This window comes from Neoarius graeffei, chromosome 12 (assembly GCF_027579695.1).
Source record: "Neoarius graeffei isolate fNeoGra1 chromosome 12, fNeoGra1.pri, whole genome shotgun sequence".
In the NCBI taxonomy this organism is placed as follows: domain Eukaryota; kingdom Metazoa; phylum Chordata; class Actinopteri; order Siluriformes; family Ariidae; genus Neoarius; species Neoarius graeffei.
Genome location: NC_083580.1, coordinates 35075551 through 35092620, shown reverse-complemented (window position 1 = coordinate 35092620; position 17070 = coordinate 35075551). Strand labels below are relative to the sequence as shown.

General features: G+C 45.0%; 1 protein-coding gene across 8 annotated transcripts in view; it reads left to right on the top strand.

Moving 5' to 3' along the window:
• Positions 1 to 16254, top strand: part of skp1 (S-phase kinase-associated protein 1) — a 58312-nt gene extending 42058 nt beyond the window's left edge. The window contains exons 6-8 of one of the 8 annotated variants that reach the window (XM_060935802.1): positions 4473 to 4514; positions 15659 to 15717; positions 15998 to 16254. In XM_060935802.1, the coding sequence (XP_060791785.1) occupies positions 4473 to 4514; positions 15659 to 15694 (78 nt within the window). In that variant the 3' untranslated portion in view covers positions 15695 to 15717; positions 15998 to 16254. Of the gene's footprint in view, positions 1 to 4472; positions 4515 to 15658 lie in introns of all 8 variants that reach the window. The other 7 variants (XM_060935803.1, XM_060935801.1, XM_060935806.1 and 4 more) reach the window with 7 other exon arrangements.
• The last annotated feature ends 816 nt before the right edge of the window (positions 16255 to 17070 follow it).

Sequence of the window (17070 nt, the reverse complement as noted above, 5' to 3'; positions counted from 1 at the left end):
CCCTCCAGCGTGTTCTGGGTCTTCCCCAGGGCCTCCTCCTGGGGGGACATGCCTGGAACACCTCCCCAGGGGGGCATCCGAAAGAGATGCCCGAGCCACCTCAGCTGATTCCTCTCGATGTGGAGGAGCAACGGCTCTATGCCGAGCTCCTCCCGAGTGGCTGTGCTTCTCACCCTATCTCTAAGGGAGCGCCCAGCCACCCTGTGAAGGAAACTCATTTCGGCCACTTGTATCCGCGATCTTGTTCTTTCGGTCATTACCCAAAGCTCATGACCATAGGTGAGTGTCAGAATGTAGATCGACCAGTAAATCGAGAGCTTCACCTTTTGGCTCAGCTCCTTCACCACGACGGACCGGTAAAGCAACCACATCACTGCGGAGGCTGCACCGATCCACCTGTCGATCTCACGCTCCATCCTTCCCTCACTCGTGAACAAGATCCTGAGATACTTAAACTCCTCCACTTGAGGCAGGACTTCTCCACCAACCTGAAGAGGGCAAGCCACCCTTTTCTGGTCGAGAACCATGGCCTCGGACTTGGAGGTGCTGATTCTCATCCCAGCTGCTTCACACTCGACTGCAAAAACTGCCCCAGTGCATGCTGAAGGTCCTGGTTTGAAGAAGCCAACAGGACATCGTCATCTGTGAAAAGCAGAGATGAAATCCTGTGGTTCCCAAACAGGATTCCCTCTGGCCCCTGGCTGCACCTAGAAATTCTGTCCATAAAAATTATGAACAGAACTGGTGACAAAGGGCACCCCTGCCGGAGTCCAACATGCACTGCGAACAGGTCTGACTTAGTGCTGGCAATGCGAACCAGACTCCTGCACCATTCGTACAGGGACCGGACAGCCCTTAGCAAAGAGCCCCGAACCCCATACTCCCGAAGCACCCCCCCCCCCCCCCCCCCCCCCACAGAATACCACGAGGGACACAGTCGAACGCCTTCTCCAGATCCACAAAGCACATGTGGTGGACTGGTTGGGCAAACTCCCATGAACCCTCGAGCACCCTATGAAGGGTATAGAGCTGGTCCAGTGTTCCACGACCAGTATGAAAACCACATTGTTCCTCCTGGATCCAGGGTTCGACTATTGGCCGAATTCTCCTCTCCAGTACCCTGGAGTAAACCTTCCCGGGGAGGCTGAGAAGTGTGATTCCCCTATAATTGGAGCACACTCTCTGGTCCCCTTTCTTAAAAAGGGGGACCACCACCCCGGTCTGCCACTCCCGAGGCACTGTCCCCAACCGCCACGCGGTGTTGCAGAGGCGCGTCAACCAAGACAGCCCCACAATATCCAGAGACTTGAGATACTCAGGGTGGATCTCATCCACCCCCGGTGCCTTGCCACCGAGGAGCTTGCAAACCACCTCAGTGACTTCGGCTTGTGTAATGGACGAGTCCACCTCTGAGTCACATGGGTACAAGTTTTCTGGTATGTGCTGGAAGCTGTTTTTTTTTTTTTTTTATTTGGTTCTGAAAGTCATTTTTCCAAATCGTGTAAATCCGTTGAGATTTTCCGGGGGGTGGCCCTCTCACTGTCTCACTCCTTTTTTACAATATATACACTGGAATAGCTGTGTTGATTTGGTCGAACAACATGCTATGCACGTGAAACATATCACACGTTTATAACACCGTGAAACAACGGGCTAGTCAGGACAGCTCGTCGGTGAGCGGCGTATAAATTGAATGAGGTTTTTGGCGAAGACGAGATGAAAAGATTTGTCTCGTGCGGTCTCTGCATGAGACAAATCTTTTCATCTCATCTTCGCCACAAACCTCATTCAATTTATACGCCGCTCACCGACGAGCGGTCCTGACTAGCCCGTTGTTTCACAGTGTTATAAACGTGTGATATGTTTCACGCATGTAGCACGTTGTTCGACCAAATCAACACAGCTAGTCCAGTGTATATATTGTAAAAAAGGTATCCCAGCAAAAGCATATTAAAAATGGTTTTTTCAACATTTAAATTACTTGCTAGATGTTTTGAAATATCAAGCCTTGTACTTGAAATATGATTTGATGAAATGTATTAAACATTTGATGTGAATATGCAAATCATATACCTATTAATATTATAAATGTTTGCATGAGAGACAACCATTTTAACTTGTAATTAAAAATTTTTTTTCGAGCCCTTAAGGGGGGCTCACCCCCAACCCCCCGGAAGGCTGCGCCATGCACGTCTGACCTTGTCAGACTTGTCAGGTTTTTGAAATTTTTATACTTGCACCCATGGAGTCATCAGCCTCCGCTTCCTCAATGGAAGACGTGACCGTGAGATTGAGGAGATCCTCGAAGTATTCCTTCCACCGCCCGACAATATCCCCAGTCAAGGTGAACAGCTCCTCACCCGCACTGTAAACTGTGTTGGCAGAGTACTGCTTCCCTCTCCTGAGGCACCAGACGGTTTGCCAGAATTTCCTCGAGGCCAACCGATAGTCCTCCTCCATGGCCTCACCGAACTCCTCCCAGTTTCAAGTTCTTGTCTCCGCAACTGCCCGAGCTGCGGCACGCCTGGCCTGCTGATACCAGTCAGCTGCCTCAGGAGTCCCGGAGGCCAACATGGCCCGATAGGACGACTCCTTCAGCTTGACGGCATCCCTTCCTTCCGGTGTCCACCACCAGGTTTGGGGATTGCCGCCCCGACAGGCACCAGAGACCTTGCGGCCACAGCACCGAACAGCTGCGTCGACAATGGAGGCAGAGAACATAGTCCACTCAGACTCAATGTCCCCCGCCTACCTCGGAAGCTGGGAGAAGCTCTCCCGGAGGTGGGAGTTAAAGACCTCCCTGACAGAGTGCTTGGCCAGACGTTCCCAGCAGACCCTCACCATACGTTTGGGCCTGCCAGGTTTGTCCGGCTAACTCCTCCGCCAGCGGATTCAACACGCCACCAGGTGGTGATCAGTTGACAGCTCAGCCCCTCTCTTCACCCGAGTGTCCAAGACATAGGGCTGGAGATCAGATGAAACAACAACAAACTCTATCATCGACCTCCGACCTAAGGTGTCCTGGTGCCACGTGCACTTATGGACACCCCTATACTCGAACATGGTGTTCATTATAGACAAACCGTGACTAGCACAGAAGTCCAATCACAAAGCACCACTCGGATTCAGATCGGGGAGGACGTTCCTCCCAATCACGCCCCTCCAGGTGTCACTGTCATCGCCCACGTGAGCGTTGAAGTCCCCCAGTAGAACAATGGAGTCCCCAGTCTGAGCACCTCTCGGTACCTCTCCCAGGGACTCCAAGAAGGCCAGATACTCTATACTGCTATTCGGCCCGTAGGCACAAACAGCAAGAGCCCTCTCCCTGACCCGAAGGCGCAGAGAGGCAACCCTCTCGTTCACTGGGGTAAACTCAACACAATGCGGCTGAGCTCCGGAGCTATAAGCAAGCCCACACCAGCCCGCCGCCGCTCACCGTGGGCAACTCCAGAGAAGTGGAGAGTCCAGCCCCTCTCGGGGAGCTGGGTTTCGGGGCCCAAGCTGTGCGTGGAAGTGAGCCCGACTATCTCTAGCCGGTACCTCTCAACCTCCCGCACAAGCTCAGGTTCCCCCCCCCCCCCCCCTCCCCAGCGAAGTGACATTCCATGTCCCAACAGCTAGCCGCTGTGTTTGGGGATCAGGTTGTCGAGGCCCCTGTCTTCGACTGCCGTCCAAGCCACACTGCACCAGTCCCCTACGGCTACCTCTGTGGGTGGTGAACCCACAGGAGGTCGGGCCCACGTCACCACTTCGGGCTGAGCCCGGCTGGGCCCCATGGGCAAAGGCCTGGCTACCAGGTGCTCGCATACGAGCCCCAACCCCAGACCTGGCTCCAGGGTGGGGCCCCGGCTGCGCCATACCGGGTGACATCACAGTCCTTAATTTTTTTCATTTCCATAAGGGATTTTGGTGAACTGCTCTTGGTCTGGCCTGTCACCTAGGACCTGTCTGCCTTGGGAAACCCTAACAGGGGCGTAATGCCCCCGACAACATGGCTCCTAGGATCATTCAAGCACACAAACCCCTCCACCACAATAAGGTGGCAGTTCTAGGAGGGGAAATATAGCATAATTTCAAATAATAATCATAAGCATTTTTGGCAGTGTGATGTCACTGCGATCCATTTAACAAAAGAAGACTCCGGATTATTCTTTTGTTAAAGGGTCACCGTGACATCACAATGCCCAAATATGCTTATTATTATTCGAAATTATGCTACATTTGGCACTTAACACATTCATGAAGATAATTTAAGTACATAATCTTTCTGCAAACTTAAATGTATAAATTAAGTTTTCCTTTCAATATGTTTTAATCTTAATTTAGTCCATTTAATAAAGTGCCAAAATTTAAACTTTATAATATGCAGTTGCCTTACTTTTATTTTCACTGTATCTTAGTTATACATATATTATGGTAATTGCATCAGAAACATTCTAAATCATTAGTAATACAGCAACTTTTATTTTAAGGTGGTGGTTCTTAGATTCAGCTACCTTTGTGATCAACAGGAGGTAATGATTGATTCTCTTCATTTCATTGGGTTGCATAAGATGGAGCAAACCACTGTTCATATTTTCATGCACATTTTTGTTACAACACTACTTGATCAGAGATAATTAAGGTATCCCTGTAGATTTTCAATTTATCATATACCCAAGTAATCTATAACAAAACAGTTTAACTTGCATGTTGAGCTTGAAGGTGAAATTTCAAATGTGTATACATTTTAATACTATTTAGGTCAGAAATCATTGAAACACTGGTAAAATCTATCCTATAATCATGTATCTAAAACCTCTCGGAGACCCTGAAAATGCACCTGAGAGCATCTATTTTCAAAAAATTTTCCGCGGGGAGGCATACCCCCAGACCCCCCCCCAGTTTCACTTCACACCTTCACTGCTTGTTTTCATGCCATTGGTGCTCAATTGTGTGTGTATTATTATGACAGAATTTAGGGCTTTAATTTTTTTCTGGGGAAAACATTGTAGTCTGATGGTTAAAGCACAGGGATTTCGATTGGGAGACCCAGGTTCACATCCCTGCAAGTATTTTATTTGAGGAGAGTTTCACTGCAGGTAACTCATTTAAAATTAGCCATCCTGTACTGATGGTTTGCTTAACTTAAAGGCGTCGTGCAGTAATTTCAGCAATCAGGCTATATCGTATCAAAATGTCGGGTTTGGTGGGTTATTCAAGCCCCTCAGTTTCCCGCGATCTCAGTGTCACGATGCGCCCGCTACAAGCATTTAAAGTTGACGCGCACAGCCAAATTTAGGCAGCCAGCCATTAACTAGGTCAACTTATGTGTGACGTCATACCAGTAACCTCCCTTGGGTGATGCTGGCCTGTCCCCATGTTTTCTCTATGGCGTGCATTTACCAGAGTTGTTTACATTGCGGATTTTGTGGATTTATTCAGTTTGTGGATAGTTTTGAACACTCAAAACACTATGAAATGATGTATTAATATTCTGTGATACAAAATGCCTAATCGGTGTATTGTGTTTGGCTGTAACAACGAACACTGAACACTATTTGTGACTGTTGTTATCAATGGATCTGATTTCAAGGTCATGGCTAGGTATTGATAGAAAAATTTTATTTTTTTTTAAAAACACATTGTGGCAGCGGGGGCGTGGTCAAGCGCCGGTCTGTGACAGGAGGGCGGAGCCAGGGAAGGTGAGTGGCAGAATCAGTACACCTGACTGTAATTAACCTGTGTTTTGTGTGTTTTCCCAGTCACCGTGCCCTATTTAAGGAGGCAGAGCAGAGAAGAGCTCATCCCGGGACAAGAAAACAGTGTGTGTGTTTCGCTATCAGAATAAAACTGGCGGTTATACTGAAAAGTCTGGCAATAAAAAGCCTATTTGCATCTGAAGCGTTGTCCTGCCGTCCTCTGTGCTCCACCCACACTTCAGAGAGCTCTACAGTGGTGCCAAAACCCGGGACAAGGTGGAGCACCAACCTCGCAGCCCCATGGAATCCTCCCCGTTCGCGGACCTGGTCCACGCCCTCGCCACGGCTCAGCAAAGCCAGCACCAGGCGCTCGTCACGCTCCGAAAGGAGCAAGAGCGGCGCTTCGAAGCCCTGGTGTTGGCCCAGCAGGAAGATCGCAAGGCGTTCCGGCATCTCGCGTCGGCGGGGTCCACCAGCGCCCCGGCCTCGGGCCCGTCTCCCCTCACTGTGACCAAGATGGGCCCGAAGGACGACCCCGAGGCATTTCTCACATTGTTCGAGCAGGTCGCCGAAGCCTCGGGGTGGCCGATGGAGCAGCGCGCCTCCTCCCCCTCCTGACGGGAGAGGCGCAGCTGGCCGCGCTATAACTCCCCGCCGACCGGCCTACGCGGACCTTCGCCGGGCCGTCCTCCAGCGCGCGGAAGCGCTGGCGCTGTTCTGGCGTGCGCCCCACGCGCTGGAGGACGGCCCGGCGAAGGTCCGCGTAGGCCGGTCGGCGGGGAGTTATAGCGCGGCCAGCTGCGCCTCTCCCGTCAGGAGGGGGAGGAGGCGCGCTGCTCCATCGGCCACCCCGAGGCTTTGGCGACCTGCTCGAACAATGTGAGAAATGCCTCGGGGTCGTCCTTCGGGCCCATCTTGGTCACAATGAGGGGAGACGGGCCCGAGGCCGGGGCGCTGGTGGACCCCGCCGACGCGAGATGCCGGAACGCCTCGCGATCTTCCTGCTGGGCCAGCACCAGGGCTTCGAAGCGCCGCTCTTGCTCCTTTCGGAGAGTGACGAGCGCCTGGTGCTGGCTTTGCTGAGCCGTGGCGAGGGCGTGGACCAGGTCCGCGAACGGGGAGGATTCCATGGGGCTGCGAGGTTGGTGCTCCACCTTGTCCCGGGTTTTGGCACCACTGTAGAGCTCTCTGAAGTGTGGGTGGAGCACAGAGGACGGCAGGACAACGCTTCAGATGCAAATAGGCTTTTTATTGCCAGACTTTTCAGTATAACCGCCAGTTTTAATCTGATAGCGAAACACACACACACTGTGTTCTTGTCCCGGGATGAGCTCTTCTTTGCTCTCCCTCTGCCTCCTTAAATAGGGCGCGGTTACTGGGAAAACACAGGTTAATTACCGTCAGGTGTAATGATTCTGCCACTCACCTTCCCTGGCTCCGCCCTCCTGTCACAGACCGGCGCTTGACCACGCCCCCGCTGCCACACACGTGTTGTGTTTCTATGTATCAATAATTAATTGTACAAAATGATTTTCATACATTTATGTATTTGTCATATCTTTGTCACATGAAGTGTTGTCTTAACACATGTGGCACATAATTTTAGCAAATGGATGACAGAAGATTAATTGAAAGATTTATGCCACAGAGCTGCCTTTAACTAATAATCATCACTTATTACTGACGATTGTACATTTACTAAACAATACAATACAAAGCTCAGTACTCCCAGCCTATAACATACTGAATATCAAGTTAAAATCAACTGCAATAAAAGGAAAATGATGAAAACTGGAATATCAAGGGGTCTACTGTATCAGAAGGCCCACTGCATTTCGCGAGATCGCAAGCTGTCAAGTTGCTAGAATTCAATCTTTCTAGCTATACTTTCACCCCCTACAGCTATCAGTATTACACTCAATCATAGATTAATCACACAGCATTCTAATTCAAGTGAAAATGGTCTTTAAAAATACACATAAGTAGTGATTTAGTCAGAGAAACCAACCAAAACAAGTCTTCAAGTCGCCCGTCTTCGTTTCTGTCGTCGTCAGAACTGTCCTCATTTTCTTCTGAAGATGAGCTCTCAGGTTCAAATCTGTAAGGCTGGATACCACCAGGACATTCAGCTGTCAAAATCTCTACTTGTGGGCCATTTTCTTCTTCTGTATCGGTAAAATCAAAGCTAATTTCCTCAGCATCACTCCTATTTTCTGGTGTGTCCGTCATTGCAACTGCACCGAGTGGTTACTGGTATGACGTCACGCAGCTGTTCCATTGACCGAGAGGGGGCGCTGCGAACGCGGAAAATTTCAAGTGATGGGCATGATCAAATAAGGACCGATTACAACCGCGGGAAGCTTTTGAAAAATCGACGGTCAATTTATTTCGAATCTCAAAAGCATTCTGGTGCAGAATAATGCGACTTTTATCGCCACTGTGTGACGCCTTTAAGATATATTTTGCGTGACTTTGTTAGTTGAAAAAAAAAATGCTTGCTGACTATAGACGTCAAAAGCAGTGTGCCGGTACACTCATCGGTTCTACCATCATGTGGTTAGGCAAAATATCAGTACACAGTGGCTAATTTTTAAATGAGTTGCCTGCAGCAAAATTTTTTCCTACTTATGCTGAGCAAGATGTGTGAACTTTAGAATTTTGCAGTGTGGCTTTTTTTTTTTTTTTGCTGCTTGTAAACTCATGGTGCTTATGTCGTGACAGATGCAGGTTTTCTTTCTTTATTTTTTTAAACCATGCATTAGAAACGTGACTAATTGTGGTAGCTTCAACTTGACGTAACAATTTTGCGAGTGTGCAGACATGCGCACGAGTGGTGAAATATAATAAATATAATACTGTTTAAAAATGGAGGGTTTGTTCTGTCCAGTCTTACACAAATGATGCAGTAATATTCTTTCTTGATCAGTCAGTAGTCCTCAGTGTCTTCACCTTTTGGGCTTGCCTCAGCTCGCTTGGAACCTTGACAGAGGCGATGCCAAAAAAAAGTAGCAGCTACCAGGTACTATGGTACTTTGGCCCAATGAAAAAACAAAGGTGAATAGAGTCGAGTAGAGAAGAACAACAACTTTATTCATCACACACTTGTGAAATTTCTCTCTGCATTTAACCCATCTGAAGCAGTGCACACACACGTGAGCAATGAGCTCTCACATACCCGAGCAATGAGCGCGCACATACCCAGAGCAGTGGGCAGCCATGCTAACAGCACCTGGGAAGCAGTTGGGAGTTAGGGGCCTCGCTCAAGGGCACCTCAGCCCAAGGCTGTCCCATATTAAAATTAAGATGGCACAAAAATTTCATTGAGGAAGATTTCATTTTGAAGGAAGCTAGTACTCTATTCACTGTATTATCCAGCTGGATTAAAGTTGTCACAATCAAGGCCACAGAGTTTTTGGATAGGGATAAAGATGTAATAGGCTCTTGTGGGACTAATGCCATGTGTAACCTATTTCAATTGACCCATCTACAAAGTCTCATTTATGTGGCCCACACTTGTTAAAATTTTGGTTTAGGATCTCAAAAGTTAGTGTAACTCTAAGTAAGAAAAAGGGCGAAAGAAAAGTGTCACCCAATGACCTCAAAGTCAAATCTGCTTTATGCAGTCTATTTCTTTTGAAACTGATTATGTTGCTAATGAGGCACAGGAAAACTTGGTAGTTTCTTTAACTTCCCTGTCAGTTAGTGGAGAAGTCCCTTGATGTAATTTTAAGTTTTCTGATTTTTGTTAAATGGTGTAACATAATACAGCACAGTTCATGTTTGATCAGCCTTTTAGGTAGCCTTGATATGCTGTTTGCCACATGGTCACAAGACTCTTACAAGAAATTTAAAGATCTGATGACACGAACATGCCTCTATGCAATTTCTTAAATAAACTATACAACATGGCAAACGTTAGATTTCTGTTATAATTACGTGAAAAGAAGCTGTTACGCGAATATCCAACTTTTAATTGCACAGCGCAAGAAAACTGGGTCCGTGGCTCGCGGCCATGCTGTGACGTCAGCGGAAGAACATGCTGCGGTTCACTGGCTGTTCTACTCAATGGAAATGGTGCATGAAAACGCCGGTGAACTCTCTAGTGCTAGCTCTTCCTCTTCTGGGAGTCTAGAATTGTGTTGAGTGGGATAGATCGGAAGAATCTAGTGATGACGAACACGGGTGCATCCAACCGTACAGGTTTGAACCTGTTACTGTGCACCAATCTGAGAGCGACTCCGAGATGGACAGCGGACAGGCAGACAGCCCAGCATTGACGAACACCACAAGGTTGGATAACAAGGTCAACCCGTATTTGTTCAAAATGTTACGGAATCAGTATTTTAATATTGTGTATTCTTGTCTTGGGCAATTCCATGTAAATGTCAACCTCACCATGCAAAAATAAAGCAACATGTAATACATCAAAACCACTCCCAGAGATCTCACCTAGGCCTGTATTTTACAGATGTGAACAAGCTGAACCAATTTGTAACCAACCTAATATGTCACTGTCAGTCTTTCTTTCTTATAATGTAAAACCCAAGCTAAAATCAACTTTGATCATGTACAATTCTATATTATTGCCACAAGCCACAGAAATGTATGCTAAAATCCACAAAACAGCAAAACAATAGCCATCCTAAATATTATTTAAGAACTTTGATAGTTTTAGCTGATATTTAGAGAGTTTTTCAAAGGGTTATGGTGGTTAAATTGCTGATTTTCTAAACATACGCCATGTCTATTTCAGACGCGTCACATCCATAACGGAATTTCGTCACATCCATAACGCTGACTTTTCCTTCCGAAACTCTGCATGAAGTACAAAATATTTTAAACAAAGATTTTTTAATATTCACCTTGGACCCCTCTATCAAATGGATATCTCCATTTCGACATTAGGTTTACGATTTCACAGAGTTTGATAAAAATGTACAGTCACCCAAGAAAAGTGATACTTTTTCTGTCACATCCATAACGCATCTTTTATTGGCATTTTCTGGCATGCCCTAGATGTACTATGGGAATTGTTCTTGTTCTATCACTTCTCCAGTATGGTACAGCCTTAAAATATGCAACACCTGTTTAAATACTGGGAGACAATAAAACATGCACTGGGTCATTTGTTGCCATTTTAAGTTCAAGTGTCACGTCCATAACGCTGGAATTGCTCTCTTGCATGTGTAAACACTGCTTATATCATGTAAGCCATATGCTACACTGAATACATAGTTCCTAATGGAGCATGCAAACGGCTAACATAAGCTTACGACTATGCCTGATCCGTGATACATTTAGGATAATATTGGCAGGCACGTCTTCTAGTTTATGGCTTCTTAGTTTTATCCTTGAATGAAGCAAAATATTTGATAACCTACATCAGCGTAAGCAAATGACAATCTGTCGCCTACTTGTCTGGCTAAGTTAGCTTTCCCTCAGTGTTTGCTTTGAGAAACAAATTCTTTCAACTTGGCAATAAGAGACCACAATGCAAAGGCAAAATACTACAACTGCTACTACAAATCTGTCACATCAACAAACCAGCAAGTGAGGAGGAAGACTAGGCGATATGATGCCCATACCCATAGATCAGTTTTTTTTGTATTAGTACTAAGAAGGTGTAAACAAACCATCCAACACCATCGAAGACAGTGCCTACCGTGAATACATAACACTGTTATTGAAAGATCTGTATTTTGTATCTGTATATTTGTGATGAACACTGTAAATACTGTAGGCACTGCTGATGGTAGTAACACACGTTTGTGCTGAACTGCACACCCAAGAGATTCTTTTAAGCTGGGAAGGGTGTCAAAACAATCCAAATCGAAGTGTTCAGAGCACAGGGCGGATGTTGGTGAGGGCTCCCACTTGTCACAAGTGCGCCTGACTTGCTTCACCCACTTCGCATGCACCTCGGGATCTCTGGGAAACTTGAATAAACTTACCCCATCCTTGTGGGTTTTGGAGCAAAAGCCGGCAACACAACGCGAAGGCATAATAGCATATATATACACACACGTGTGTGTGTGTGTGTGTGTGTGTATAATACTAATAATGACAAACTGGTAAGTGAGGAGGAAGATTCTTTCGATGAGGTCATATAGCCCCTCCTCCTCATTCGTCTCCTGGGTGCTGCAGCCCCGTCAAATTTGCCCAAATAGCCGCCTTTTTTATCATAACTTGTAAAATAGGCGCCTTTGTGAATTAATATATGGATCATCGGGAATTACTTTTTATGTTATAAAACATCGCCAAAGATGTCAAAAACGTGTCATCAGATCTTTAATGATTGGTAGTACCTTGGGAATATGCACATGGAATATAAAGGGAAATCATTCATCAGTTGAAAGAGAGAAAATATTGTAAGCTTCAAAAGATGGAAAGGGTTGATGGTTCTCCCGAAGGAGACCAGGTTAACCAATACCAAGAATTTAAAATGGTAACAATGTAGCTTTGGTCAATGCTTATTTCTCATCCTTTACAAACAAGAGCAGGGGAATGGCTATTCTAATTAAGAAAGATTTGCCACTTAAAATTGCAGGATTGTATTAAAGGCAAAACATCAATTTGTGCTTCAATATAAGGAGAAAAAGTTTTGGAGTTTTAAATGTTTACTGTCCTCCAGACAGTAATGCTTTCTAACCAAGTCAGTAAGAAATGCTTTCAATTTCTTACAGACCTGATCTCCACTCTACATGAAATATCAATGGAGAATATTATGGGTGTGTTGATTTTATTTGCAGGCGGTACTGTGGTGTAGTGGTTAGCACTGTCACCTCACAGTGAGAAGGTTCTGGGTTCAAGCCCAGTGGCCTTTCTATGCGGAGTTTGCATGTTTTCCCCATGTCTGTGTGCTCCAGTTTCCCCCACAGTCCAAAGACATGCAAGTTAAGGCCAATTAATGCTGACAACACAGTCCTCGCAGATGGCGTCTGCGTAGCCCCCCCCCCCCCCCCCTTCGCAGACACTCTGCGCGCACCTCCCAAAAATTGTGACCACCGCAGAAGCCTCGCAGACAGCGTCGCAGAAAAGAGGGCTCTGATTGGTCCACTCTACATCCGCTGTACACGCACTTCCGCTTCCCTACTTTCCCGGTTTGGTTTGTTTTCACTACCGCCATTTTTAAAAACACGAGCGAAGATGGAGCAGCACGAAGAGCGGTTGATCGAGGAAGTACGTACATCTATACGACTCCAGTTCTAGTCATTATAAGTAACCGGAGGATAAACACTCCACTAACCACACCCACCAACTACTCCTAGCGATTTCGCGACTTCGTGCCCCCTTGCGTTGTGGTGGTGAATAACATCGTGCACGCCTATTACTCCCCGCTCAACGATAAATTACAACTGTATGCGAAAAGCTATCTGCGAAAGCCTTGTCGCAAGAGTATGCAGAGGCCCTTAGGTTAAGTGGTGGCTCTAATGCTGTGTTTACACATATACCAGTACGATAGTGGTATAACTGTATCGATACAAAGTATACCGGTACAGTTTAGTGCATCTGTCCACACTAGCGAGAAATGTTTGCGGTTTTCTTTTACGGTAGTTGAAATGCGCGTGCGTGAAATGTTTCCGTGGTTACCGAGTAACTTCCTTCTGAGAATATGGTGGATGAAACAACGTGTGTGTGCTTTTTGTTGTCAATGTACAGTCTGTATTTCTGGTGGTCATTTATTCAGTCAAATCGTATAAAACGCGCGTAGCAGTTGAGAAAGAAACAAAGAAAACGAATCTCCGTTCTTCACTATTTTATTCAGCGAAGACATCGATTGAGGTGTGTGACTTTGCGCATGCGCATTATATTTGTATCAATACAGAACCGCTTCATCTGTCCACGCTATAGCGAAGCGCTACAGTACCGATACTGTACCGGTACGAAACCCATAAATTTGTGGGTTTCGTACCGATACAGTTATACCGCTACAGTACCGGTATAGTTGCTAGTGTGGACAGGTGTTGCGGTACGAAAGTAGTATCGTATCGGTACAAAATCCCTAGTGTGGACAGGGTATAACTTGACCATAGGTGTGAATGTGCGTGTGAATGGTTGTTTGCAGGGCTGACACAGAGACAAATGATCTGGTGACTTGTCCAGGGTGTACCCCATCTCTCGCCCATAGTCAGCTGGGACAGGCTCCAGCTTGCCCGTGACCCTACACAGGATAAGCGGTTATGGGTCATGGATAGATGGATTTTATTTGCCTCATGAACCAGCTGAAAGATTGGTCTCTTTACTGTATCAACACAGACAAATCACTGTGAAGTAAATTAAATTTGATAACTTACTTCTGACCATGTGCCAGTATATTCAGATGATGTACTTAAAAATACAAGAATTGACTACTACTTCCATGCCTGAAAATGTACTAAATCAAAATGGGTAACTTATTTCCCTTAACCTATTGGGTGGCATGGCAATGCAAGTGGTTAGCACTGTTGCCTCACAGCAAGAAGGTTCTGGGTTCAAGTCCAGCAGGGGCCTTTCTGTGTGGAGTTTGCATGTTCTCCCTCTCTGCGTGGGTTTCCTCCAGGTGCTCTGGTTCCCCCCCACAGTTCAAAGACATGCGGTTAGGTTAATATGGCCTTTTTTGGCTTCTGTATTAAAGTGAGGTAACCAAGCTTCAGAAAATGCTCTTGACTGGTTGCCATCTGTGCCCTCCGGCAGATCAATAATCTCTCTCTGTGTGTGTGTGTGTGTGTGTGTGTGTGTGTGTGTGTGTGTGTGTGTGTGTGTAATTTTTTTTTTTCTCTGTTCTCAGTCATTGTGCTTAGTCACGCGTTTTACCTGTTTATCGAGTATTTTTACCTGGGCACTTGCTTCATTGCAGTCACTGTGTGTGAGATTCTACTGTCCTCTTTGGGAGAACATCTTTTTGATCTTTAGTTCTAAAGCATGATCCTGACGTATTTGACAGTGGGCTTAGTTTTTCTTCAGTAATCTTGGATATATTTGCTGTGATTTCTTGAATTGATTTGGTATAGGGCAGGATTAAGTGTGCTCACATCACCTTTCATTGCTAATGGCTTTCTGCAGGGGGCATGGCTAAGAAAATAATATCTATAGATTCAGTCTTGTTGGATTTCTTGTTGCTCTTTAGTGACGTGTTATCAGAGTGCTTCAAAAAGTACTCAATACTTATGCCCAACATGGGAAACTTTTAAAAGCATAAATTTAAGTTGAAATGTTTGAAAACATAAGGTGGTGCAGAGTGTACCTACTCTGCCATCTTGGGGAGGCATTTGGTGAGCACGCTGGTCAAATTGGGAGCACAGTGTCTGTAAAACCATTGTGGTGGATGAGAGAATTATTTTCCTGGTAAAGAGAAACCCCTTCACAATTAGCCAGATCAAGAATACCCTCTGGGAGGCAGACATCTGTGTCAAAGTCAACATTCAAGAAAAGACTTCAGCAGAAACCATTGGTATCCTATGGACAGACAAGGTGAAGATTAACTTGTTCTAGATTGCTGGTATGAGAAGAGTTTGAAGAAGGGAAGGACTTGCTTATGATCTAAAGCATGTCATCTTATGGCTATATAACTATTCAAAACTAGATAAGTATTCACACCACTTATTCAGTACTTTTGTAGAAGTGCCTTTGACAGCAGATGCTTTGAGCAGTCTTTGGTAAGTCTGTACAAGCTTTGTACACCAGTATTTGATCATTCTTCTTGGTAGATCCCCTCAAGTTTAAATCAGATTGGATGGGGAACATCTGTGAACTGGCATCTTCAAGTCTGTTAGATTTGGACTTTGGCTGGGTTACCCAAAAACATTCAGAGACTTGCCCTGAAGCCACTTGGAAAAGTGCCCCCCAGTTTTGTTTTTGTTACTGTAAATTCAAAAAATGGGTCACATCTTAATAGTTGTTATAAATGTACCAAAATTACTAATATAATAGGATCAATTTGATATCATTGTCTGATGTCTGGGGGGGACCCCAAACTAAATCTGTACTCTTTCACACAGGTACGCAAGGAGAACCAGTGGTGTGAAGAAAAATAAAGTTCATCCAGAAAAATCACACTGTAAGGATTGTTCCAAAATACACATTTACTGGTTGCACTGCGTTATTCATACTTGTTGATATTTACCAGTAGAATTAGACCTTGTGTATTGATAGCATGATTATCTTCATTGCTTGTCTAGTGAAAAAGAGAATATAATTTAAGTGGTATGTTTTTGTTCTTTGTATATTCAGCAGAAATAGTCTTTTCACCTCAAAGTAGAAGGCCCCCCCTGGCGTGTGTGTGGGGTTTTTTTTTTTTAAACTACGTACAACATTTTTTTTTTTTTTTTTTTTTTAAGAAATGCAGACTTGTGTATGTGGACTTTCAAGTACAGAAAGGTGGAAAAAATCTGATGGATGGCTAAAATTTTCAGCTTGACCTGTGGACTGGAAGTACTTGTTAAATGTGTTCTCTTGGAGCATGGATATGTATGTTGCCTCTTAGAACATTGTAAAGGATCAAATAACATTTCTTTGTCTTATTCTTATGACAGCATATAACTATCTTTGAGTTCAAAAAATAAAACTAGCAATGTGTGCTGTGTTTGCATGTGAATTTGAGGAATCTGTTGATATTCCTTCTTTAATTTAAAACTTGATTTTGTATCTAAAAATTTGTTGCACAGCAAATCAAAAAGTTTACATCTACTGTCTAGTCACAACCCTTGCTCTTACTCAGGAGAGTTATCATTGGAGAGGCATAGAACGATCCAGAAGCATCATTTTCCAGGAGGCATTACACTACATGTAAAGAACTTTAAAGTTTCTTGTGGGCTCACTGTTTCTTTATTACAACTGCATTGAGCCCTTAATCATCAGACTTATCAATTATTACTAATGCATAATAGAAGTGTTAATGACTTAAAACACTTACTGCTCACAGTATGACCTAGGAGTTATGTTGCCAAATTTCTTACTTTCAGTGATGTTCTTATGGTCTTTCGATAGGACCATAGTACAGAATCGGCAGTGGCTTAAGTGGACCATGACCACCTACTTGTCTCAGATTGTGTATGTTTTCATTTTGGTTCTGTTTGACTTCAGGCACTATTTGACACTACTGATTAGAGATGTGCATTGCGAATCACGAGAAAGTTGAAGGAGCTGGCGCATTTTACTTACATTTGGGTACACGTCTCTGCTACTGACCATCAGGCCTTTCAATTACATAATTTGGGCTACACCCTGTATTTCTGAATTTCGGCTTTCTCCTTCGTGATGCAGGGTAATTTGGGCTTTTCTGCATGCGCAAAGTGCTGTTTTCCCAGGGCTCTGTGTTTAAGCCTGCTGCTGCTGCTGCTTTTTTTTTTTTTAAGCTACAAAGTTATGAATAAAGAAATCTATGAATGTTATTTTTAACCTTTATTGCAAA